This window comes from Abrus precatorius, unplaced genomic scaffold (genome assembly GCF_003935025.1).
Source record: "Abrus precatorius isolate BTA unplaced genomic scaffold, Abrus_2018 Scaffold7, whole genome shotgun sequence".
Lineage (NCBI taxonomy): Eukaryota > Viridiplantae > Streptophyta > Magnoliopsida > Fabales > Fabaceae > Abrus > Abrus precatorius.
Window position 1 is genome coordinate 23,657,157 of NW_020874417.1, and position 25,909 is coordinate 23,683,065.

Sequence of the window (25,909 nt, forward strand, 5' to 3'; positions counted from 1 at the left end):
CAATAATGTAAACAACAGAAAAAGAAATAATCTTATAAATCCAAACAACATTTACTATACCTCAGTTTCAAAATTCTCTTTCAACCACACTGTGTCAACAAAATTAGCTTAATTGTTTTTATGGTACAATAGGCCCTATTGAAGATAAAAAAAAAATTATCATGAATTATAAATAATTTAAGTCTTCATATCAACTATTTTCAAATTTGGTTACTATTAGAGTAATATAAACACAAATTGGTATCTTCAAATTAGATCAATAGAATTTACCAGCACATTATTCTTCTTTTCCCGACTTTATTTGTCTACTATGTCATCATCCCAAATATTGAATTAGTGGACATTCTTTGTTCGATGAGGTAATGCTAAGTGAACATTTATGAAAATACAAAACCTGTAGCAATCCTAAAATTAAATTATATAGCACAATAGAAAAGGAAACTTAGTCAACGAGAGTCAAGTATTAGAATTAACAATTACATAGTTAACATTTGCTAAACTATAACAAATAAGTTACCATACCTTGAGGAAAAAGATATAACCTTCTATCCCTGTTGTCTTACTCTTGTACTGTCTGGCCTTATATGATTTCAAGTGCCTTACTAGCCATTTAAAAATAAATAAGCTCCAATTGTACTTTTTTATGTTTTGTATATCAATAATAGATCTGAACAACTTTGCACACGGTGCCATCTTTAAAGTTTGGCACAAAAAACATGACAACACATACAAGATAAATGCTATTCTAAATTAGTCATCGACTTTACCTTTACCAATAATCTAACTTAGTTGGACATCTGTTATTCCATCAAATTCACTCAACATTGCCCTTTGATCCGCTGTGGCACATTCTAGAATGTTCAATCCTATTTTCATCCAAAATATTAGAATTTTCAGTTCCCAAGTAAAAAAATTAATTGACAACTAATAGTTAAGAATATTTATAAAACTCATGAAATAAAGCAAAATCATGATATGAGACAAACACATATATTTAAACTTGACAAATATACTAATGAGTCCCATGCTAATTAACTTATGCAATATGGACAATTGAAATACCACCTTATGATAGGCCAAACACTTTGCCTACATCGCGTGATAACTAACTCGAATCTCCTCTCCCTTAGTATATATGCATAATTGATGTAAATCAAAGTACTTTACCAATGTTAAGCACACACCCTTCTATCAAGTCTTGTACATTTCACATGGAGAAGTCCTCCAAACTCCATATGTATGACTGTGTCTTGTTGTTCTTATGTCAACATCTTACAAATTGTTTGTAAATGATTTGGTGAGCATTGACTAAGGAATATAGCTTGCATACATGTATTCCAATTAAACTATCAAACATAAAACCTCAATATGAATCATAAAGGAAAACAAGTTTGATGAATACATACCTTGCCAGATTTCTTCTTCTTTTATTCAGTGCAAACGTTCCTAGATTTCTTGTGCTATCTTCAATGCAAACCTTCGTAAATATATTTATTTTTTCTTCAAAACAGACCTTTTCATATTTCTTCTTAGTGTGCTTCTTTGACTATTCAGGGATCTTAACACTATGCAAAATTTTTAGATCACCATTACTTTCATCACTATAATCATGCTTATCAATATCAAAGATATTTTCATTAAATAGTGTTGGGAGAAATGGATTTGTGGTGGACGAGCTTTGATAGAAGTCTTAGGATGGTGCGAGAGTTAGAGCGTAAGTGAAGAGGAAGTAGTGGGTAGGAGAGAAGAACATGATGGTGCAAGAGAGTAACGAAGAAGAAGGAGTAGGCAGGAGAGAAGAATTTTTTTTTTTGTGAGGTTTACCATCCTGCATTCATAACACAAAGAGTAAGGAGTAGAAAGGGAGAAAAGAAGGATGGGAGAGAGTAACGAAGAAGAAAGAGTGGACAGGAGAAGAAAAGGTTTTTTATAAAGTTTGATATCCTGTATTAGTGTCTATAATTAGATTTGTCCAACTGGTTATTTTAGTAAAGTAGGGATACAATGTCTATACTTGATGAATCCACATTTTGTTAATATTTTACTTATCTTTTTTATAGATTTTTAATGGAAAAATGGAGTTAGAAAATATAAATACCATAAAAATGTCAATTATGTCATTTATTTCAATTTTCTTGTTTTAGGTTCAATTTACATTAATTTTATAATTATCTTTTGCAATTTTGCTCACTAGAATAATTGTGCATGAATTTTTGGACAAAATTCATGGGATTTAAACTCTTGAGAGAAAATTGGGTGAAAATACTTACTTCCAGCACCCAAAGTAATCACTCTAACAAGATTTTCCAAGATTCAAGTGAAAGTAATTATGCCCAACACTAAAAGTAATCACTTCAGAGCCAATTTAGAGAAACGAAGCTGCGCGTGTTTACTTTCACTAGTCATAGTAGTTACGAACACTACAAAGAAGAAAAAAATACATGGAGCTGTGTGTAAACACTTTCAATAGCCGAAGTGATTACTGCAGAAAGCGTTACCTTTACTATAAATAGATTTTCACTTTTAGGATAGAGATTTTTTGCCATTTCTTGTAATTTTTCATTTCTCCACTTTCATAGGATTAGGATAGAAGTTTTGGACGACTACCCAAGAGCTTCATTTTAGGGTTTTCATTTCTTTTCCTTTTCTCACCTTGTTTTGTTGGTTTTTTGAACATCAAATGCTTGTAATGTTGGATTCTATCTTTATGGAAGGCTAAATTTTGAGGATTAATTCCTAGTATGGTTCACAAAGGTTCTTGAAGTTTGGGTTTGATTGTTAATACAAATTTTCTCTTGCATAGACTTTATTTTTCCTAATCTCTTGAAATCTAAGTTAGGATTGAACAAGAGTTGTTTTCTTAATTCAATCCAAGTTCTTTTCTTAACAAGGGATTCATAATTTAGTTTGCTTAATTCTGAATTAGGTTTTAGGTTTACTTAATTTCAAGGACTAGAGATTGGAGTTCATGTAATTTGTTTAATCTTACATGAGAATTCAAGAATTAATTGACACTTGTTCCAATTAATTCAAGTCTGTGAGGGAATTAATGTCTAATTCTTGATTAACTAATGATTAAACCAATTGTGGATGAACTAGGGATTAATATAATCTCGTATTTCTATCTTGAATGATTAAGGATTTAAAATCACAACCAAACACCTATTTTCTAAATACAATGCACACCATATATTTGATATTTAGTCACTCACTCAATAATTCACAGGAGACAACATAGGTTAGTTTAGCCTAGTATTACATTTAATTCACTTATATTTTTATAAAGGCCAATAACAGTCTTTCCATCAATACCCCGACACCTTATTTAAGTGTTGGAATAGCATTTTTGATAAAAGAAATATTTATAAGTATCCCTTTTAATGATTCAAATAATTTCTTTGACGATTCATCCAGACTAAAAATTAAAAAAAAAAGACTTAATTTTAGTTTAAACAGTTTAAACTAATAATTTATATAATTAATTACTTAATTTTTAAAAGTCTTAAATATGTATTTGTTCTTCACATTTTACCATTTTTTTTAGTCCCTTGAAACAATTTTTTGTGTTTTAATCTTTATTTTTTTAATATTTTTATTTTTAGTTTCTAACACTTACATGTCAAATAAAAATTTGATACAAGACTAAATCAACATTAATGATTAAAAATAAAAATTTATAAAAAAAAGGGACTAAAAATAAAAATATATCTAAAAAGATTAAAATTAAAAATAATTTAAATATTTTAAAAATACTAATATTTTTAGTTATCTATGATGAATCATTTTTTATGTTTAGTGAAAGTGCAACATTTTAATAAATCAAACCAAACTCAATAAAAGTTATGAGAACATTAATTGTATCAATATTATTTTTAAAAAATGAACCGATAAAAAATAGAATAAATAATTATTTAAAAGATTTGTAAGATGTAATGTTTACGTACGTGCAAGCAATAAACAATTTCTAATATGAACAATGATTAAAGAAAAAATATTAGAAATTATGGCCTAGATGCAATCCAACACATCCCAACATTGCAGGGAACACTGTTACAGTGGAATAAGCCACATTTTCCTTCAAAGCAAGGAAAGAGAGAGAATGATAGTGTAATTGAGTTTCAAATTAGAAAATATAGATAATTATTACCCATACAGCAATCTAGCACAGTTGGTGTTGTGTAAGGTGTTGATAAGGTTAATGTGTGGTGTGGTGTGGGGTATCCAACAACTCAGGCAATACATTTAGCCACGCGTCAGTCATATATCAACTCATTTAAGATCTGCTATTCTCCAAATTGCTTGAAGGAAAGATAAATGTTTGAATTATTCTCTTTTAAATACTTTTTCTTATCATTAATTATATTTTATAAAAGAACATATGAATCTTATTCTTAATTTAATGGTTTTTCTTTATATTTTTATCATTTTTAATAAATTTTAACTAAAAATATGTTACACTGTGTTCCGAAGTTTCCTTATAGGAATAATGAACCATTCTGGGGGCGCTGCCTCTCGATAATTGGTTCAAAATTGAAAATGAAAAATGAAATGATTGTAATAAATAAATAAAAATTATATGATAATACACTTCAGTATAATTCTTAATATATTTTAGTGTGTTTTGAATTTGTATTTATTAAATGAGAGGCAAAAAATAAAGCAAAAAAAAATATATGATTGCAACTCACTAGTGCATAGTGTTTTGATCTCTTGTTTCTAAGACTTACGGTTAAAAGTAGAGTATAGGAGTAGCATTATTGAAGGGGAGGGGAAGGGAAGGGAAGAAGAAGGGGGAAAGTAGTTTTATTAATAATTGAATTTGGATGGTGAGACATCCTACACCTTTGTACTCTTTTGGCAATGCAGTGGTGGGAAGGTGCATGAAATATAGCAAATAATGGCTCTACAGTGGATGCTTCAATATCAAAAGCTCAAAGACAAATAAGAGTGGTCCCTTCCCAGTTTTCAATCTCCAATTATAGACTCTGTTTGTGATGTGCCATTGCCAAACCCACTTTCGGCTACCTCAACAGGGGACCCAACCCAACCCTTCTCTCTGCCTCTCCTCAATCACCACTGCACAGATTTGTGTGCTACATGGGTCATTGTCACTCGCTCGTGCCCTCCTTTAAATCAGGATGCACTACATTCATACTAACCTCCATGCTGCATCAAATCACACAATAAGCTTTTTTACTTCAATTTTATGATGTATCTTCGAAATGTATTTATATAAAAATATTATATAAGATTATGTTACGTATAATTTTGATTTTCTGGTGCTTGAATAATGAAAATAAATTCAAAATAATGTAGATTTTTTTTACATAATTTTTAAAACTTTATTTAAGAGTTAGTTTTTAACGGAAAAGAAAGTGAAGGAAAAGATCTATAGAGAGATAATTTTTATTTAAGCAAAAATGTACTGCATGTCAAAACTGTAGAAGATTGTATCTTATGTGATGATTATCTTTGATTAGGAGATTTTAGATGAGGAGGAGAATGCTTATAAATCTTCAAAAATATTCTTAATCCTATATTTTTAAGTTTTTAAAATTTAGAAAGTTTTGTATTAACTCTCCTTTTTTCTCCATTCACTTCTTCTAAACTCTCAAACAAAGTCTTTGGACATCTTTAAAAGAATTTTTGGAAATTAAGAGAAGAGAAAACATATTTTTACTTTTAAATTAAGAAAATATATGCCATTTATAATGATAAATGCATGATTAATTTGTTAAATTTATGTTGATATATCAATTTATATCTTTTATTTTTTAAAAATATTATTTTAATATATTTATTTAAAATAAAAAAATTTACCCTCCCCTTCCAGACTACTAAGGGAAAGACAAGAGATAGACAGGATTGTGATTTTTGCATGTATCAGCGTTTGAATCATGCTACTTACCTTTCATGTCCCTTTAAATTTATGCTAAGGTTTAAAAAAGTAATAATTTGTGATTTAGTTTTTTTTCTGTGATCCCTACAAAATAAGTAATAAAATATTAAAAAGAATGTTTCGCATGATGACATTTCTGTTAATTATACAAGACTCGAATGCAAATAATACACATTTAAGGTATAGGAAGAAGAACATGTAACATGTTAGTGTAGCATGATCACGAAAGATTATGGGTATCTTATGTCAACAAGCATAACCCTAGCTATGATTTTCTGCGATGAAAATATATGAAACATTGTGTGCCAACCCATGCTATGTATTTGGAAAGCAAAGTGAACTTTAGCACAATTTAGACAATAGAGCATGAGTAATTTAGAGGTATGAATAGAGAATATTAAATTTCCTTGAGTCACACCAAGTCAAATTTTATTTATTTTAAAATTTAAAAAATAATTTTCACATTTTGAAATAGAACCATATATTTTTGTGTGTGTGTGTGTATATATATACAGTTCAAAATTAATTTTACTTTATCCTAAACGAAGGCAACCTAATAAGGTGAGAGAAGGCACGAGAATGGAGTGTGTAATGAAAGTGGAACAATTGAATAAATGTATAAACTGAAACTGACAAGAATTCCAACTTATGGGATTATTCTAACTATCTATGATTGGTGATTTTTCATCCATCAACCCACTCTTCCTTTCAGAATAAAAACACGTTTTCTTATAAATGATTTTACAACTTTCACGTTATCATTATTTTTCGGAGGGAACAAACGCGTGACTGTTGTCTTACTTGTTCCCCTGTTTTTGCATGCCATTTAGCTCGTAAAATAACATCGCATATGTCAGCAATATTTTCTTATATTACTTACTTAATAAAAATGCAAAAGTAAAATTAAAAGAATATTCATTTATCACTGTTGTTTCATATACTTTTCTCACATATTTAGATATTTGAGTGTACATAAGACTTTTCACAGAACATGTATATGGAATATTTTATATCTCATTTGTTTGAATGTCATTTTTTTATACTGTTTGAAACTAAATTTATATTCTTTTAACTACATAAATATCTCGTTGCTTACTATCTTTTATGTCAAATTTATCTAAAATTTTATCGATATAGCTCTTTTAGGATAGTTTTAAGATATTATGAAAAAAATCTCTTAATATTTTAATATTTAATACAAAAAAATTTTACTAAAATTTTTTATTTCAAAATTTTATAAAAAATCTTTTGTTAGAAATCTTTTAATTTCATGCCATAAGTTTATATCACTGCTAACAAGTAATATATTATTAACATATAACACTAAGAATATATATTTATTTTCACTAAACTTATAGTGGATACAATTATCAGCTATGTTTATCTTAAAACTATACGAAGTAATAACTTGATAGAACTTATGATACTATTAATGAAAAACTTGTATGAAATTATAAATAAATTTCTTTAGTTTACATATAGACTGAGTCATTATAAATTATTTTTCCAATATCAGCTATTTAGAAACACAATCTTAATATTTATCTAATGAACATCTAGATGACTTACCAGTATCATTATTATTCTAAAAGAATTATTTGAGAGATAGAAAAATATTTTTTTATAATCATTATCTTTTTTGGAGTGAAGTTTTTAGAAGCAAGCTTTATGTCTTATTGTTATTTCATATACTTTTTTCACATATTTAAAGGAGGGTTAAGAATCATTTAGTTATAGTTATTAATTTTTTTTAAAAATAAGATTTATTTTTTATTTTAATTGAAAAATATTTAATTTTAATGTAATGACATTCATTTTATCAATGCTTAAGAACATTAGTTAATAAATTGTTAAAATAATAAATAATTTTGTAGGTTAATTTCAAATCAATTTAGAAATTGATAGTTCGTAGTTAAAATGTTTGTTTATTTTATTTTATTTTTAATGGTTTTTCTTTTTATATTGACTTATTTTTATTTAATGATTTATGAATGTTAGTCGTTAGAGACTTTATTGTTTCTTTTATATATATAATATAAAAGTGATGAAAATATAAAACAAAATTTGAGTAGGAAGAAGAAAAGCCAAAAAGGAATAATGGTTCTCCTAGCAACAACCATAGGAGCTTGAAAAGAGAATAAGCGACCCCAGGAGTTGGGTGCTTAAAGAGACAGGTTATTGATGCAGATGCACTCTTCAAATATTGCCCCCTACTCACTACTCTGCTTCAGCCCCAACACACATTAATTCAGCTGTAACTCTTTTTTATATTTTTTTTTACCTATCAAATGATGTCATTGAAATCTCACCTTTTCGGATCCGTATCCCCTCATGTTTACGCGGGAACATGACTCTCATATTCAAATTCGCTTAAGTGAATTTTAAACGGTTTAAACGAATTTAAAATGGCTTAAGCGAATTATGTAAAAAAAAAGGTAAATTATGTAAAAACTAACAGCATGTTATCAAAGGATAAAATTTTACAAAATTTATTATCAAAGTCAATTCTACTCATCCAGAAACATTTAACTGTAACAATAAAACATGAATAAAAACTCCATTTTATTCCATTCCATTAATGGTATACAATTATTCATAATGAAATTTACCAAAAAAAAATTTATTAATACATAGACAAGTAAAAAATAAAAGAAGTTGAGGCATTGTATTCCATTCCATTCATATCAAATATCATCCGGGAATAAATGGGAGAGGATGAAGATAACGAAGAAGCTGAGACATTTTATTCCATTCCATTCATATCAAATATCATCCGGGAATAAATGGGAGAGGATGAGGATAACGCTGCAGCAGCAGCGTTATCCTCATCCTCTCCCATTTATTCCCGGATGATATTTGATATGAATGGAATGGAATAAAATGCCTCAGCTTCTTTTATTTTTTACTTGTCTATGTATTAATAAATTTTTTTTGGTAAATTTCATTGTGAATAATTGTATACTATTAATGGAATGGAATAAAATGGAGTTTTTATTCATGTTTTATTGTTACAGTTAAATGTTTCTGGATGAGTAGAATTGACTTTGATAATAAATTTTGTAAAATTTTATCCTTTGATAACATGCTGTTAGTTTTTACATAATTTACTTTTTTTTTTACATAATTTGCTTAAGCCATTTTAAATTCGCTTAAGCCATTCAAAATTTGCTTAAGCCGTTCAAAATTTGCTTAAGCGAATTTGAACATGAGGGTCATGTTCCCGCGTAAACATGAGAGGTTCCGGATCCCACCTTTTCATCCAAATTGTTCTACCCATCAAATTGCTTAATTTTTTTTATACTCAAACTAAATCTGTCTTCTACATAAAAATAAAATAAGATGAGTCTTCTCAATTTAAGTTTAACATGCATTCATTTTAGTGATAATTTTGAATAAAAATATATCTTTTATGTTAACCATGAATCTCTCAATTGGTATCAAGTCACGGTTGTAGAAAAAAGGTAAATTTCATACACAGTTATTGATTTTATTTATAAAAACTGATAAACTTTTGTAAGAAAAATATAATTTGATGGTAAAAACAAATATAAGAAAATTTTATAAACTTGCATAGCTGTCATGACTAAATTAAACAGAGCAACATTTTCCTACCTCATTGTGGGGCATATGTGCCATATTCTATGGTAAACTAAAGCAGCTGTTCAGGGGAAATATATCATCCAATCAAACATCAACAACAGCAAAATGTACAACAAATGCAATAACAGGAGCACCTTAGAGAAATAATGAGTCTCTGGCTTGCAAAAGCATACTTTTAGAATTTCTTATGAATCATTTTAAGTGAGAAAGAAGGGGAGTAGAATTTTTTTATTTTAAATAAATATATTTAAAATTAATATTTATAATAAATAAAAATATAATTAATATATTAACATAAAGTTAAAGCATTAATTGTGCATTTAAAATTAAAAAAATTAAATATGCTACAGAATAACACGTGGGATAGAGATGCACTAAGAGTAGGCAAATAACGCCAGATATGCTATGAAATAACAAGTAGTCTAATCCTATATCGTACCAAATTAGTGTAAAATTGACAGATAACTTAAATTTTCACTATCTGTTGCTTTGAACATATCATTGTCATTTGGAAAAGACATAATCCATAAAAAATATCTTAAGATACCCTTTCTAAACTTTCTTTTCCCTTCTCTTCAATCACAATGAAGTGTGAAGTATAGCCAAGAAAAAAGAATGTTGCCCCATACTTAATCCCTCCAGTTTACCGTTAGTCAAGGTTAGAGTTTATCATAATCCATTTGATTCTTTTGAGTTTTCCTTTAAGAATTTTTTCTAAAGAATTAAAATGTTTAAAAGAATAAACATAATTATAATTTTTAAAAATAGAAATTTCTTTAAAAAATATTAAAAATTATATCAAAGACTTACTTTTTTGTAACTTATCATAATTTCTGATTTGTTCTTTCTGGTATTATCCCTTCAGGAAAATTAAACTGTATTACATTATAAATTTTATGCCATGTTGTGTATTTTGTTTTTAAAATATACCAAACATAAAACTACTTTAAATACTGTGTTTGAACGTTACCTCTTCCATATAATGATCTGTAGGTGAGGTTCATTTTATTACTTGTGTTTGGTAGTTCAAAACATAACAAATTGAGCTTATCTTTTGCAAGAATTTGCAGGGTAGTGGGAAGTGAGAGGTTTAGTGTTCAAGACTTTGACCCAAAAAAATGCCATTACTAACTTGGGTTGAGGGATGGAATTCAAAAAGATAAACTAGCTTTAAAAAAATGGGAATGTTAATTAGCATCTTCAAAGCACTAGTTGATAACATTAATAGAAAATAATGCAAGAGAAAAAAAAAAAAGTAGACATGAAGGTAATATCTACCAAAAAAATATATAAAAAAGAGGGAGGCAATAATTACCAAATGAAAAAGATGGAAAAATGAATGGTACGTGGCGTGAGTCTTGGATTAGATCTATTGATCCTATTAATTTAACCTAGGAGAGGTTAAGCTGGCCATAAATGATAGGTTGATGGGGAATCAATGAACAGAAACACAATAAGTGACTGTCTTTGAAAACTGTTTCATATTAAAAAAATAATGAGTTTAAAACACAAATGATAGTTGGCCCCAATAGAGAACAAAATTCGCACTATATAAACTCTGCAGCAGAAGAAATGTGTACCTAAAATATTGAGTAGGTGGTTACATCTTTAGACAAATAATGGATGGTATGGTTCAGCTGCAGAGGCAAATTGTTGATTACACTGCCTCTCTATTCCACGAGGTAAGTCACCATGCTATTACATTTCTTGATTTATGTGAAATAGTTAAAAGGGTCATCAGAAGTAATATACAATTGCCATCATACATCACTGTGAAATAGAAAGGGAAGTCTCATAAGCTATGTTTCTTGTAGTATTTACTTCATGTGCTTTCTGCTTTGGTTTGCTATTGCTCACTTTGGTGATGTCTTTCTTTTCTTTAAAAAGGGCTTTCTAGATGATCAATTTAACCAGCTTCAGCAACTTCAAGATGAAAGTAACCCGGATTTTGTAGTTGAAGTGGTGACTCTATTTTTTGAAGATGCAGAGAGGCTTATTAATGAGCTCACAATAGCACTGTAAGAGAACAAGAATAACCTTTTTTAAATTATTAGACCAAGTAAAAATGCATCTTTGGGAATGTTTTGATTTTAATGTTAATTCATTCATCTCAAACAGAAGCCAGCAAAGCATTGATTTTAAAAAATTGGATGCTCATGTTCACCAGTTGAAGGGTAGCAGCTCCAGGTAATTCTTCATAACTAGTTTCTCAATTTTTGTTTTTACAACTATCATAATTTTGATCAAGTTACTGGGAAATGCAGCATTGGAGCACAGAGAGTTCACAGAATCTGCATTTCCTTCCGAAACTCATGCGAGGACCAAAACGTTGAAGGGTTAAGTTTCTTAACAATTCCACATCAAAATACATATACCTATGGCTATGATTCTTGTAAAATATCGTGTTGTACTTGTTCGTGTGGTTTGATAGTTTTTCGTTTCTTAAAAGAAAAATCTCCATATTCTGATACGAAATGAAGGATTGGTTTTCAGGTGTCTTATGAACTTACAACTGGTGAAACGTGAGTATTCTTTGGTGAAAAACAAGCTTGAAACACTATTCAGGGTAAGTGGATGAGGATTTTGTCTATGCTTTCTATAAAATCATGAGAAACTGTCAATATCTTTCCGTTTGTTTGATTGTAGATGGAGCAAAAGCTTTTGGCGGCAGGTGGATAGGCAGAGATGTTTTGCTACAATTTCAATTTGCAATTGCAAAAAACACTACGAAGAAATCATGTCTAATCTGCACACAAAACAACCTCACTTCTATGTTGTATTTTCACTTTGTGTATGATTTTGTCCAGTGGATTTATCATTTAAGCCAGAGTTGATCCATATTTAGTCCAAAAGCAATGTGAATAACCCATGCTCCTAATGTTTAAATAAAAAATAGAGGTTGGATCTCTCGGCTGTGCTGTGCAAATATTAACTATCTTCTTCTTTGCCAACGAATTGAAAAGCGCGGTATTCGCTCTTGCAATCAATGCATAAACCAGTAGAAACTTGAAACTAACCAAAATGAAATTGCTAATAGCATATTTTCTTAAGTAACTTCAAAATCTCCCTTTACTAATATATGCAATCATATATAGATAGCTAGATGTTATTTTCTTAACGCACCAAACTTTAATGCTTAAACTTAAGAGTACCTTAATAGAAATTTCATCAATTTTCTTAACATTAACAGTGTTAATACTCAAGTTCATTACCTTTTTGAGCGCTATATGCTTAGTCTTGGTCCATAACCCCATACAAAATGCACATCCTAGCGATGGGAAAATGAGTACTGATAACGTGCAAAACGTGAATCTCTGATCAATTACAAATTGCAAAGTTTCCTAGATTTACGTTCAATGACCGTGCATCTGCTCTTAGAATCCACCTAGTTGGCATGTTTTTTTCGAGAATCACACAATTTGTCAGCAAAGAAATAGGCGCGTTAGAGACACAAACGAGAAATTCTGAAGTAATGAGAGAGTAATAGTCTGAACGATTGAGAATCAATTTGAATTTATCAAATAATCTTTTAAATATAATCCTACTTCTTGAATGTTTATGCAAGTAATGTTTCCACTCCCTCCAAACCTTTTCATAAGACTCCTTTCAAGATTTTTATGTGATAATTAATATAAGATTTAGATTTAGAAGCATTTATTATATTTTCTTTTCATATTTGCCCTTTATAAATATTGAACCTTTAAAACTTCTTGACCATTAACATGATAATAGAGTTTGACTTGTTTAATAAAAGTAAGCTTGAAATGCAGCAATTGAATTTTCAAAAACACATATATTAACTAATTTTCTTAATCTATGTGGTTTAATTAAAAGAATCCCATAAATATAATCAGAATGAGTATTAAACTGTCTAGGAGAATATAAGAATTTATAGTCTAGGAAAAAGAAGAAAATCCACGCTGGTAACATGTTGATTTGGTGTGAGCGACATTTCTAGTCACGGTTTGGTCTGAACAATGTACTACATTCAATGCATGGATATATGTTATAAGGTCAACTTCTTCCAGATAGGTGAGATGTCTCCCGGTCAGCACGTCATTTGCAGACAAGATCCAAAAGCAAGCTAAGCTCTAATCACTCTAATCAGTAATGACAGACTAGCCCATCTTTTTTTTCTCGTTGGTTACACAATACCATATTGCATTAATCAATTACTTCTGTTCTTCTTAAACTTGTAGTATTGTAAAATGTTTGCTAATTGAATAAATATAAACAATCTATGATACTTGATATACTTCTATTAAAGAAAAAAATCAATGTTTGTTAGAGATAGGCACTTCTGAACCTTCACTGACAGATTTGAGATTTTACCTTAGCATAACAGCTTATTTCACAGCCACAAACTTCACTGTTTGAAGGTCAATAACATTAGCTGATGACCAAACAAATTCCATGTATTTGGTCCTGTTTCCACATCATGATGACAATAGCTTTTCAAGTTCTAGTTCAATTTCCTTCTCTCAAAATAGCTCATGGGTTTATACTGTTTTGATAAGGAATCTCAAGATTTAAAAATTTTATCATAAGTGGATTATTTGTGAAGTTTTGAGAAAAAAATCAAACCGATGCAATGGGAAGTTGCGGTGCTAATCTAATTAAATAATGCTTTGCAAGTGTATTTGACGAAGAGATTCCAGCTGGGCAGATTCTGATTTAAAGTTGTTAACCAAATATTTTACTTTCCTTCAGATCACATTAACAAGCCTTGGTCTGCATTTTTAATATATGATCATAAATTACAAGATTAACATAAGTTGTTGGTGCATGCATATGAAAAAGCAAGGAGGCTACAATGCCCCACGCAATGAAATATAAAGGGGTTACTTTTTAATTGGTGTGGTAAAAGGCACGTGTTATGAACAGAATTAAACGTGGGCTTCGATCGAATCATCAACAACCTAAAATGTCAAGTCAGCAATCTTCTTTGTACTTGTAATTTAAAGTCTAGTACTTGGTATATGAAGAATATAGAATAGCTCTATTATTGAAGTGTTCTGAAATGTTCAAAAGTGAACTTCTAATTCAAAACTTAGTGCTTACACTAATGGAGAATTACGATTCCTTCTGCCAGCAAAATGTAAAAATCAAATTGCTCGACCTGCGACTTGCTTTCAACATATTGCAAACATAGAGGTTGAAGATCATCGAAGGTCACAAAAAGACAGATATCCTATGTGTGTGTGGAAAAGCATGAGTTCCATGATTGAAGGGTCAACCGATACTTTCCTGAGTTCGTACTCGTTTAACATTCCAACAAGTTTATCAATTTTCTTTGAGTATTGCCAACGGCAATTGATCGACTCAAATGATCCATGAAAGGGTCATATGATGGAACCACAATCGCTGCACCAAGGATTTCTCCAAACATACGTGTCTCCTGCTTAGGCAACATATGTAGACTAAAGATTCATTCATGTACAAGCCATCCAACATTCTTGTATTTTTCTCATTTTTCTTTTATTTTTAACACTTAATTAGTTCACATAAAAGTGAATTGTGCATTTTTTTTAGTTCTTAACAAAATTATTAATAACTTAAATTGGTCTTTGAAATAATTTAAAAGAAGAGAAAAATGTATGAGATAAGTTAAGTAATGTGATAGAAAGAAATTAAAAGAAAAATATATCTAAAAAATATTACTAAAGCTTTAGGTAAAGATAATGTTAGATAAATACTAATTGTTAAATAGTTTAGCAATTTATTCAAAGGTTTTTAACATAAATAAAATAATTTAAAATGTATATGATGTTTTTTGAATAAGTTTATACTTTTGTCTTGACTTTGTTCTATCAGAAGCCGACTTTAATCGACTTTTTTTAAATTTTTGCATGGAGTTGAAATAGAAGTCAGTTTAAATCAATTTTTTTTTCTCAATTTTCTTTCAAAAAAGTCGATTTAAATCGATTATCTTTCACATTCTAATTATTGATTATATTGAAGTCGACTTTATTTGAAGATTTTTATACTTTTTACACACAAAATAAAGTCAATTTAAATCAACTTTCGTATAACTAGCTAAAGTTAATTTTAATATATTTATATTCAAAACTGAAGTCAATTTTAATATATTTTAGTTTAAAGCTAAAACACAACATCTTCTAAAGTGATATATGGAAGATAAAATGTGTATGATTCGACCTAATTGCGCTCCACAGATCAAAATCAAATATTGACATCATTTACTCAATATGCCAAAACTAGTCTAAAAAACGGTTTCATTCTCGAATCTGGATCTCGAGTGACCATCATGTTATAGCATTTACTTTTAAAAATTCAAATATCCTATGAGATAAAAAAAATTATATATCAAGTATTGTTTACTACAACTAAAAATTACATCAAAATATTACTTACTATTTTGTTTATATACAATATAAAATTTAAATAAATACATTACAACAAGATTAAACTTAAGTTAACTACCTTATAAAATAAATTTAACAAAAAATATAATTTAATTAAGATTATTTTAATGTATAAAGTTCATTAAAATAAATAAACAAATTTCTACAAGACAAAACATCAATTAAAATTCTTGAAATATATTAAACACTCACTAAATTTAATTTATAAAATTCACCAAATTACAATCTAAATCTTAATATTATTTAATTTATTGTAACAAATAGTAAAAATCATAATATTTAATACACTAACAATTCTATAACAGACAATTGATTAAACATATAACAAATATTATGTGTTATATATACAATATATATATATATATATATCATAGAATATATTATCATAAAAAATAAATATATAACAAACAATTAATTAAATATATAATAATTAAATTAATATTTACAAATCTTTTTAATTAGATAATTAAAAAATTAATGAAAAATTTATATTAAATAAAAAATAATAAAATTAAGTTAATTTAAATTATTATCTATTTTCATTGCAGTTACATTAGACTTTTTTCCTCTTTCTTTCTCTCAAGAACCTTCTTTCTCTCATGTTAATTATGGTTGGTGCATATATAGCATACAAAAGTCTTATAATATAATTTTCTAAAGCCTTCTAAAGTTGATTTAAATCAACTTCTTTCACCTCTACCTAAAATCAATTTTAATTGATGTGTGAATTTTAATTGACTTCCACACGTCACAGATAACAGGTAGAATTAGCTTTAAGTCGATTGAAACTGCTTTCTGTCTTATAAATAATTCAATTTAAATAAGATATTTTCATAATTCTTTACAATCTAGGACATTTACGTAATATCACTCTTAATTTATTTTATTACCATAAAAAAACATTTATTAAATGGCTTATATAACTTATGGTTTGATCCTACTTATGAAATTTAAAATGATAGTTATTAATTATAAAAGATAGAATCAATATAAATATATTTTAAAAAATAAAATAAAATAAAACTCTTTCTTCTCCTTTCACATAGAATATAAGGATTATATAGTGTCCTAATAAAAAGAAAAAAAAATATATTCATCACTTTCTCACAACTATCAAAGAGAGACTAAAAAAAAAGGAAAAACTTGTGAAAATCTTAAAAGATAAAAAATGCAAGAGAATACATTTAACTATTGAGTTAAGTTTATTCAATGTTATTGACATGTGTAAGAATTTTAACGAGTGAGAACCATAAAATTCAAGATGAAAGCGATAGTTATGATTTTTGAATAAAAAAAACAAGAGGCAAATAATTATACAAAACCTTACACTAACAAATATCCAAAATGCATTAGTTTATACACTTTAATATAATTTTTGATAAAAAAAAAATTTACCCTTTTTTTATTAATTAGTATTTAAAATATTAAGTAGCAAAACTTTGTTCTAAACAAGAAAATTAAAGTTTAAAAAGTTTAAAATACTCTTTTTAACACACTTATAACTATTTGCTAATAAGAATGCCCATTATTATTGGTTAAAACATATTAAAATTATAAAAATATGAAAAAAAAAATATTAAATTAGGAATAAGGAAGAGTGATACATACATTATTTATATAACTTTTTAATAAATTTTAATCAATAATAAGAAGTGTGTTAAAAAATTTAGTTAATAAAAATTGTTAGTAATGCATTCTCTAACACACTTCTTACTATTGATTAAAATTTATTAAAAATTATATAGATTTCACTTTTTTCACTTCTAATTAATATTTTTCTCTTATATTATTATAATTTTTAATAAATCTCTTTTAATTCCTAAATCTTTGATACTGTAAATCCCATTATTATTACAGTTAGTTGATCAATTTATTGTTTTAAATAATGTAATTAATTATAATTAATTTCACTTGTTAATTACTTGTTAATTTTTATTTAATATGAATGAATAATTCCACATAAAACTTTTAATTTTATAGCATTAAATGACATTACCCAAATAATTTAGTATAACGATGCATCTAAAACCTTTTTTAAAAAATAATTAATTTAATTGTTAAATTTAAAAAATCATAAACCGTATTAAGTTCAGAAAATTTCACGTTATTTAAATTTTTATCTCATTTTATTTTTATGTGGGTTTTTTAAAATATATTAAATAACTATCATTTTATTATATATTTACAAATTACATAAAATTTATAATATATATATATATATATATATATATATATATATATATATATATATGATCATCACAATGACACCAGATGATACACAGTTTAATAAACAAAACACCTAAAAACCTTTCATCATATTTTTTTAATGTGCATCAGGAATATTATCTACTTAATAATAATAAAAATTACAAAAATAAGTTTTGCATATTTTAACAAAGTCATTTTCACAATCATACACAGAAAGCCCTGTGTGTTTGCAGATTGTATCTTGCTGCTTCTTTTTTCACGCATTATGACTTTGTGTAAAACACCCAAATCCATCATTTAACAAATTCACTTAATATTAATGTATTTTATTAACAAGTGTTATAAGAACACTAATTGAAAAAATATAATATTATTAAAAAATATACTAAAAATGTATTAAAAATTTATAATAAGAATATATTAATTTAGAAATAAACATAAAGATTAAAATTCATTATAAATATACATACATTTAATTACAATTCCATTCATTTTAAAAAAGTTGAACAGGCATGATTTAAAAGGAACGATTCACTTTTTTTAATTATTATTAAATAATAAAAGGATAAGCATTGCCGCCACAGCATAAATGGATGGTTGGAGTTCCGAAGCAGTTAAAAACGCAAAGAGGGTTTGGGTTTGGGCCCCAAAAATTTGAATTTGAAAAGGGAACAGAACACATCATTTATCTCTCTGCCACTTCATATTCTGTGGTATTTGAATCGCAACGCAAAACAAAACAAAGTAAAACCAAAGAAAGCTCACCCATTGTGATTCCACACACACACACACACACACACACACACTACACACACGCCGTTAAAAATAAAAACCCTAGAAAACCCCTCACTCTCTCTAATATGGCCAAAAAGAAACTGTCCCACCAATCTCATTCCAAACCTCAAACGGAAACGCCACCAATGGCTACGGCTACCGATGACATTGACCCCTCCGTTCAGATTCAGAACCTCAAAAACCTCAACTCCGTTCTTCTCAAAGAAACCACTCATCGCAGACAGCAGATTGAGTCCTTGCAGCTCGCGCTTCACCGTTCCGCAATTGCTTCCGACGACAACCTCGCCGTCGACCTTCAAAACGACGTCCTTCTCGTTTTCGTTGAGTCCCAGGTTAAAGAAGTCGCCCTTCGTTTCCTCGGAGACAAGAACCAGAGGGAGTACGAGGTTGCGGCTCTTAAGCGCCAAGTGCATGACCTCGCTTCTCAAGTCCATAACGATAAGCGTTCACTCAGCGTGCTGACCCAGGAGAGGGACCAGTTGAAGAACGACGTCGTTGCTGAGTCCAAGCGGTTGGAGGAGACCGCCAGCAGAGAGAGGAAGCTTCTAGAAGAAGCGGAGAAGCTGAGGCTGGAAGGTGATAAGTTAATGGAGGAAGTGTCTGAGAAAGAAAGAGTCATTGTAGAACACAAGAAGGATAGGGATTTGGCTGTGAGGGAATCCCAAGAATCTCTTAAGGTGATTGAAAAGTTGAAAGAAGAGATTGTTCGGGTCAGCAGGGAGAAGAGTGAGACTGTGAAGCTGAACAGTGCTCAAGAGTTGAAAATCAATGGCCTTGAACTGGAGTTGAAGCAACTCAGCGAGTCTTTGAGAAATTCCCGCAATGAAGAAGGGTTCATGCGTGATAAGGTTCTCCAACTGGAAGGGAATCTTGGCATTGCCATGCAGAAGGAAGAGGAGATGGCAATGGAGATGAGTGCATTGCTGAGAGAGAAGAAGGAGGTGGAAAAGTGTGTTGAGATGTTAAAGGAGGAAAAGGATGCTGTTAATAAGGTTCTCGGTATGGTTCAGAAGGAGTTGGAGGAGAAGCAACATGAACTTGATGAAGCAATTAGAGTGAGAAGTGAGGTCGAGCATGTCAAAGTTAACCGCGAGAATGAAATTGTTGTGTTGAAAGGAGAAGTGGATAGGTTGAGGGGTGTTGTGGATAAGTTGAAGGAGCAATGCAGGAAATTTGAAGAGGAAAATAAGGAGTTGCTTTCTCAAGTGAATCATTATAAAAATGATGTTGATGAAATGGTGCTTGAGAAGGATAGCATCAGAAAGGGGTTTGAAGAGGAGAAAAAGAAAGTGGGCAACTTGGAGTTGCGGGTTGCAGAAGCTGAGGGAATGATTGAAAGAAGTGTAGCTGAGTTGGAAGAGATGAAAAGTGTAGGTGAGAAGCACATTGAGAAGATCACTATGCTCGAACACCGTGTGGATGTTTTGATGAAGGAAAAGAGTGCATTGCAGGGTAGTCTTGTGGAGGCACAACGTGAATCTGATGATTTGAGAGCAAAGGTTGAGTTGTGGTGCACCAATTCGAGCAAGGCCCTGGCAAAGTTGAAGGGTACTGCTGCACTTGTTTGTCAATATAAGGACAGAGGAGAGGAAGTGGTGTCCAATGAGAAGCTTGTGGAAGGAGAAATTCAGCCATATGTTGAAGAATTAGATGCAATAAAGAAGGCATTCAAAAGCAAGAATGAGATGGTGGATGACATGAAGCAACAAGTTGTATTAATGAAGAAGACTGTGGCTGAGGCACATAAAAGTAAGAGCTTATGGACTGCCATATCCTCTGCAACTACAATTTTTGCTGCTGCCTTAGCTGCTTATGTTGCTAGAGGACGCTGAATGGTTGTCCTTTTCTCTTTGTTAGACTCTTGTTACTTTGGTAAGGATCAAGATCTGCTCGTTATAATATATGTTGTGGTTGAGCTACTATATATATTGGTCCTTATTAGAGAATAACATTTTAATTTGTACTGAGCCAAAAGCTTGAGGAAATATGTCATGTGCTTACTTATTATAAAATGAACAATATGTTGTTTGGGTTAAATCTGTGTTATTCTGTTTGTGTTTCGAGATAATTGCAAAGAAGCAGTGAGAAATGATGTTTGCTGAAAGAGAGCAATGCAATTATCTGGAACTAAAGATATATTCAATGGGCCAGTCTTTTTATAGAGATGTTCTTTATAATTTTTAGCTTGATTAAAACTTTTTGTGGCCTTTTCTGTTGCATTTCCATTTCCTTTCTACATTCAAGTAATGACACTAGAATTGGTATATAGAACTTATGTTCTTGATAATGTTTTGAAAACTTATCTTCTCACGTGATTTTTTTTCCACGTACCTTTACATCACATGGTACATGTATTGAGTGAACCACGTAAAGAGAAACAAAGAACAGAAGAATATATTTATAGGGTGTGAAAAGAGAAAATTTTCGGTAGTTTTCAAGTACTTTGTGATCGTTAAGATTATAGAATTAATTTTGACAAAATTTATTGATAACTAACTTAAATTAATCTGAATTATATTTCTTATTGAAGAATTTTTTTTATTATTGAAAAGTGCAAGAATTAACTTTCTAACATTAAAACATACAAGACCTTCCTCGATAATTATCAGTTTTTAAATAATCTTATTTCTGTTGAAAATTTTAAATCGGAAATAAAAAAACTAATAGTGGAATACATGTGAGGTGTTCTTCACTTCTTTTTGCTGAAAATATTTCTGTAAGACGGACTGTAAGTAAGAAAGTGTTAAATTATCAGAGATATTTTGAAAATTTAACAATTTCATCTTAATTGTTATATTTTTTAAAACAAAATTTTTTTTTTAAGATTAATCCAACTGCTTGAAATTCGGAGTCGATGGCGTATACTAATGTAGTACATGAAATCAAGAAACAAGACTCAGCAGAGAAACACCTTCTAAAGTGTCAATATTACAAGAAAATTTAGTAAGCCTTTTTTTTCTCAAATTAATTATCATTCAATGTTTATTGTAGAAAAATATGAAAGTGATAATGATCTTAAAACAGTGACAATACCACTCAAATATCCGTTACTATGCTTTTGTTAAATAAAAGTGATATTTTATATCTTAATAATAAAATATAACAAACAAAACACTCAATTAAATTTTAATATAGCATAATCTTTTAAAATAATGTATACACTGGTGAATTTGATACCTTCACTCTAAGATATGTTAAGAATACTATGTATTTACAGATTAGTTATATATGGTATAATTTGTGAAGTTAAAATAACAAATGATTTTTTATTATAAAGTGATTGGTATAATGTGTTAAATATAGTGATTCAGGTAATATTATTCAAAATGATATTAGTTTTATATAACAATTTATGTGATATTATTAATTTTATATAAAACGCGTTGGGTCATATTCATCTCATACAGTTGTTCGAATAAATTCTTATTCGTCGAATCCATTTAATAATTTATCTTTTCTTCGTGATCCAATTTTCATTCCAACGCAAACGGTTCAAATATGCTCTGCGAGACCACGGACGCAAACGTGAAATCCAACCGGGCCTATGGGGTACTCGGAGAGAAAAGAGAAGTTTGAGTGGTAACATGTCTCAGTGGGCCTTTTACTTTTTCAAAAGAGACAATTGTTGTATCTTCTGCCATCAATACTTCAAAATTACTCGTGATAAGCTTTAAGGAATGAAATTTTCCTGTTTGGTTAAACTTTTTTAAAAAAAAATAATTTACTATTATAATCTTTTACAGGACATTTAAAATGTAATTTTTTTGTAAAGATCAATTTGAACCAAATACCTTGATAGTCAAAATATCAGTTGCAGTAAACGGTCTTGAACGGATATTAGTACACTATTAATGAACGAAAATTGACGGACATAAAGCACGTTGAATTAAAACTTAAACCAATGTATCATAAGAAAAAACTGAAAAATATCTATATATACAGAAGCAAACATAATACAAGCCCTAACATTGCGCCGAAAAGACATCCATTTACACTTGCAAAGAGTGTCCATCGTCAAACAAGAAGGACAACCCAAGACATAAGAACGTAAAATTAGCTATATAGAGAAAAAAGTCAACAGTCTTAAAACAAACACTCATATGAAGATAGCACAGACGTATATAATCTAACAGCACCAACATATCATTGATACTTTCCCTATCCGAGTTCCAAAATTAGTCATATATAACACTTGCCAGACAACGACAAGCCCCACTGATTGGCATCAAGGTCACGCCCAGAAATAGAATAATGTCTTCCTCTCCTTTTTGGCTGGAAGTCAGAGTGGGTAATCACTACTTTCGTGGTTCCCATAAACATGGCCATAGCTCCCCTTTGTCCTAAAAAGCTTTCATCCATCCGCAACACCCAATGTCCTGATGATGTGCCCCGGGAAAACATCATACAGCTATATGCTGATTACACCAATCTCACGACACATTTAATACCAGAGAAGTACCTAATCACGGGAGCAAAGTCCTACAGTAAAGAAGCCAAAATGTGAAAAAAGTTAAGAAGTAGCATACCTATTACCTACACAATCTTCTAAGTACGTCCCCTTGTGTATAGCAAAAGTTAAGCCTATGAACAGTCAGAGCTCACAAAATATTTTATCTCATCCATAACAGTGGAGAAGTGCTCATTATTCGGCAGCAAGTAAAACCCAATCGTTGCTTGCTCCAGGAATAGCAACTTCACTTCTTGCCCAGCTTTCTCAAGCCCTTTGGCATAAGCCAACTGCCAGTCCTGAACAAGGTCTAAACCAGCAACTACAACAAGACTCTTTGGAAAAGCAATCCCTTCAAGGTCTCGGCCTTTGGGGCCAAAAGGGTTACATGCAGGATGGTCTCTATCTTCCCCTTCAGGAAGAAAAGCCCTCCAATACCAATCCCGATCCTTAACTCTAACAAAGTATCTTCCATCTAAACGCTTTTCAGACTCAGTTCTTTCCTGCCCGCCAAACAATGGGTTGAGCAGCATATTCCCCAACACTTCAATTCCCGAATCCACAGCTCTAAGGGCAACATGGTGCACAATGTTCCCACCCGAGCTATCCCCAACCATGTAGACATGAACTTTCTTATCCTTCCTACTCTGAAGCCAAGATCTAGAACTAACCCACTTTAGAGCTGTCCACCCATCATCATATGCACAGGGGTACCTATTCTCAGGTGCACGCCTATAATTCACGGAGACCACAACAGCCTTACAAATACCCACCAAGCGACGACACAGGGTGTCATATATAGCACTGTTTGCCGAAGAATGTGCAAAACTTCCACCATGGAAGAATATGAGAACAGGAACAACCTCAGAGCTCACGGGCTTCTCAAGGTCAACAACGGTCACTTGGCGCACTTCTCCCTCTGCAGGACGATAGATTCGAGAGAGGAGATTCGTTTCGCGGTCAACTATGACATCAAAAGAGAACACTCCATCTACAGGGTTAGCATTTGCCGGAACTTTCCGATCAAGAAACTCTGCTAAATCCCGGTTGAAAGTACCGTCAGGACGACGAAGAAGATTGTACGCCAACTTGAAATTGGAGATCAGAACCCACATATTCAACGGAACCACCATCTACACCAAATTTTATTCCATTTTTAAGTGAAAAAAATTGAGGATAATCAGAAAAATATCTACAACAAAAAAAAAATGGATGATTAGAATCAGAAAATAAATCTAAAATAAAATGCTTAAACCCCGTAATTTTGGAGAAAATAATGAACCAAACAGTTAAAATCAGCATAGTGTGTACCAAACCCTAAACAGTGAAGCCGCGTTAGGTGAAACCTCGAATTGATCCAACGAAAACCGAAACTATTACACCACCAGAACAAAGCAAAGCTCAATCTATTCTTCGATGAAAACAAAAATATCGAAACTCAAAAACCAAAACGAAGACGATGAATCACCAAAACAGGAGTCATTGTTTTATTTAAGCACAGTACCAAAAAGAATAATAATAAAAAGAATCACACAAGAGATTATCAAACAGTATGCAGAAAAACAAGAAATGAAGAATTAATCAAAGCCAAAAGAGGAAAGAAAGAAAGTAAGCAGGAGATACCGTACGGTTCTACAATATGAAGTTCAATCAACAAATCGAATTCAATCCAAAAGTGCGGTGCAGAGATTCTGAATACCTTAGAATCATTGGCGTTAAGTTCGTTACTCCCAGCCATTGGAGCGATCCTCTGCTCTGATTACAGATCCAAAACGCGGTTGACAATCACAGAGGTTGTTGGCGAGAGAAACCCATCAAGTATGAATAAGGCGTTATGAAAGATCGAAAGAGCTTCTGAGTCTGATTGAGCGTTTGTTTGTTTGTTAACGTTATTTGCGTCTGGGGGTTGAGGAGATGAGTTGAGTGGGAGAGAAGAGAGGGTGGTGAAGGATAAGAAACGGTGCGCACTGTAGAAAATGCTAAAGTGGCACAGGGATACGGGAGGGGAAGGGCCAATCACAGTGAGGAAAGGCCCAAATAGGACTGTTTAGCGGGGCCCACACGCGAATCACTTTCAATTTTGGTCGCGAAATTGAAAATGCGTTATAAAAATGGAAAGGAACGAACGGGAACGGGAACGGGAGAGACAAAAAAGAACCTGCGTGACGTGGCATGTCCAGACAGACATCCCCGTTTGGATTTCCACCTCATAATAATTGTGTCAAGTGTCAACTAGCAAATGCTTTTCCACTAATCAATATTCCCCCCAACTCACCACTCTTCCTTACACATTTTTTATCTCACTATTATCCTTTTTTAGTTTAATATTTTCAATTTAATCATTTAATAATTATTCCCATTTTAATCCATTATTCTACATAATCATATTATTTTTTATATCTTTAATTAATAAATATTTTTCTTGATAAAAGGTATAATAATTTGTATACTTTCTCAATCCCAACTCAATCATTAGTTAAATATGCCCAGGTCAAGTCCAAGTTCAAAAATAAAATATTCAGCCAAGATGTCAGATCATATTCAAGCAAAGTAAAACACAACTTCTGAACACTC

The 25,909-nt window shown here is 30.4% G+C and overlaps 3 protein-coding genes across 5 annotated transcripts; 2 read left to right on the forward strand and 1 right to left on the reverse strand.

Moving 5' to 3' along the window:
• The first annotated feature begins 11,118 nt into the window (after positions 1 to 11,118).
• LOC113873256 (histidine-containing phosphotransfer protein 1-like) lies at positions 11,119 to 12,178 on the forward strand. The gene is made up of 6 exons (XM_027511304.1): positions 11,119 to 11,181; positions 11,387 to 11,517; positions 11,618 to 11,686; positions 11,764 to 11,835; positions 11,993 to 12,065; positions 12,146 to 12,178. Exons 1-6 carry the CDS (start codon positions 11,119 to 11,121, stop codon positions 12,176 to 12,178), a joined length of 441 nt encoding a protein of 146 aa, XP_027367105.1.
• A 6,569-nt stretch (positions 12,179 to 18,747) lies between these two features.
• Positions 18,748 to 21,097, forward strand: LOC113872401 (myosin-2). The gene has a single exon (XM_027509933.1). It carries the CDS (start codon positions 18,954 to 18,956, stop codon positions 20,718 to 20,720), a length of 1,767 nt encoding a protein of 588 aa, XP_027365734.1. The 5' UTR covers positions 18,748 to 18,953; the 3' UTR covers positions 20,721 to 21,097.
• A 1,657-nt stretch (positions 21,098 to 22,754) lies between these two features.
• LOC113872193 (gibberellin receptor GID1C) lies at positions 22,755 to 25,342 on the reverse strand. 3 transcript variants are annotated; one of them, XM_027509536.1, is made up of 3 exons: positions 25,035 to 25,342; positions 24,647 to 24,741; positions 22,854 to 24,527 (listed from the first exon to the last, which is right to left on the reverse strand). In XM_027509536.1, exon 3 carries the CDS (start codon positions 24,466 to 24,468, stop codon positions 23,470 to 23,472), a length of 999 nt encoding a protein of 332 aa, XP_027365337.1. In that variant the 5' UTR covers positions 24,469 to 24,527; positions 24,647 to 24,741; positions 25,035 to 25,342; the 3' UTR covers positions 22,854 to 23,469. The 3 variants fall into 3 exon arrangements, with proteins under 3 accessions (XP_027365336.1, XP_027365338.1, XP_027365337.1); XM_027509535.1 differs by lacking the exon at positions 24,647 to 24,741 and having other exon boundaries at positions 22,755 to 24,468; positions 25,035 to 25,340; XM_027509537.1 differs by lacking the exon at positions 24,647 to 24,741 and having other exon boundaries at positions 22,828 to 24,527; positions 25,035 to 25,308.
• Positions 25,343 to 25,909: the final 567 nt, after the last annotated feature.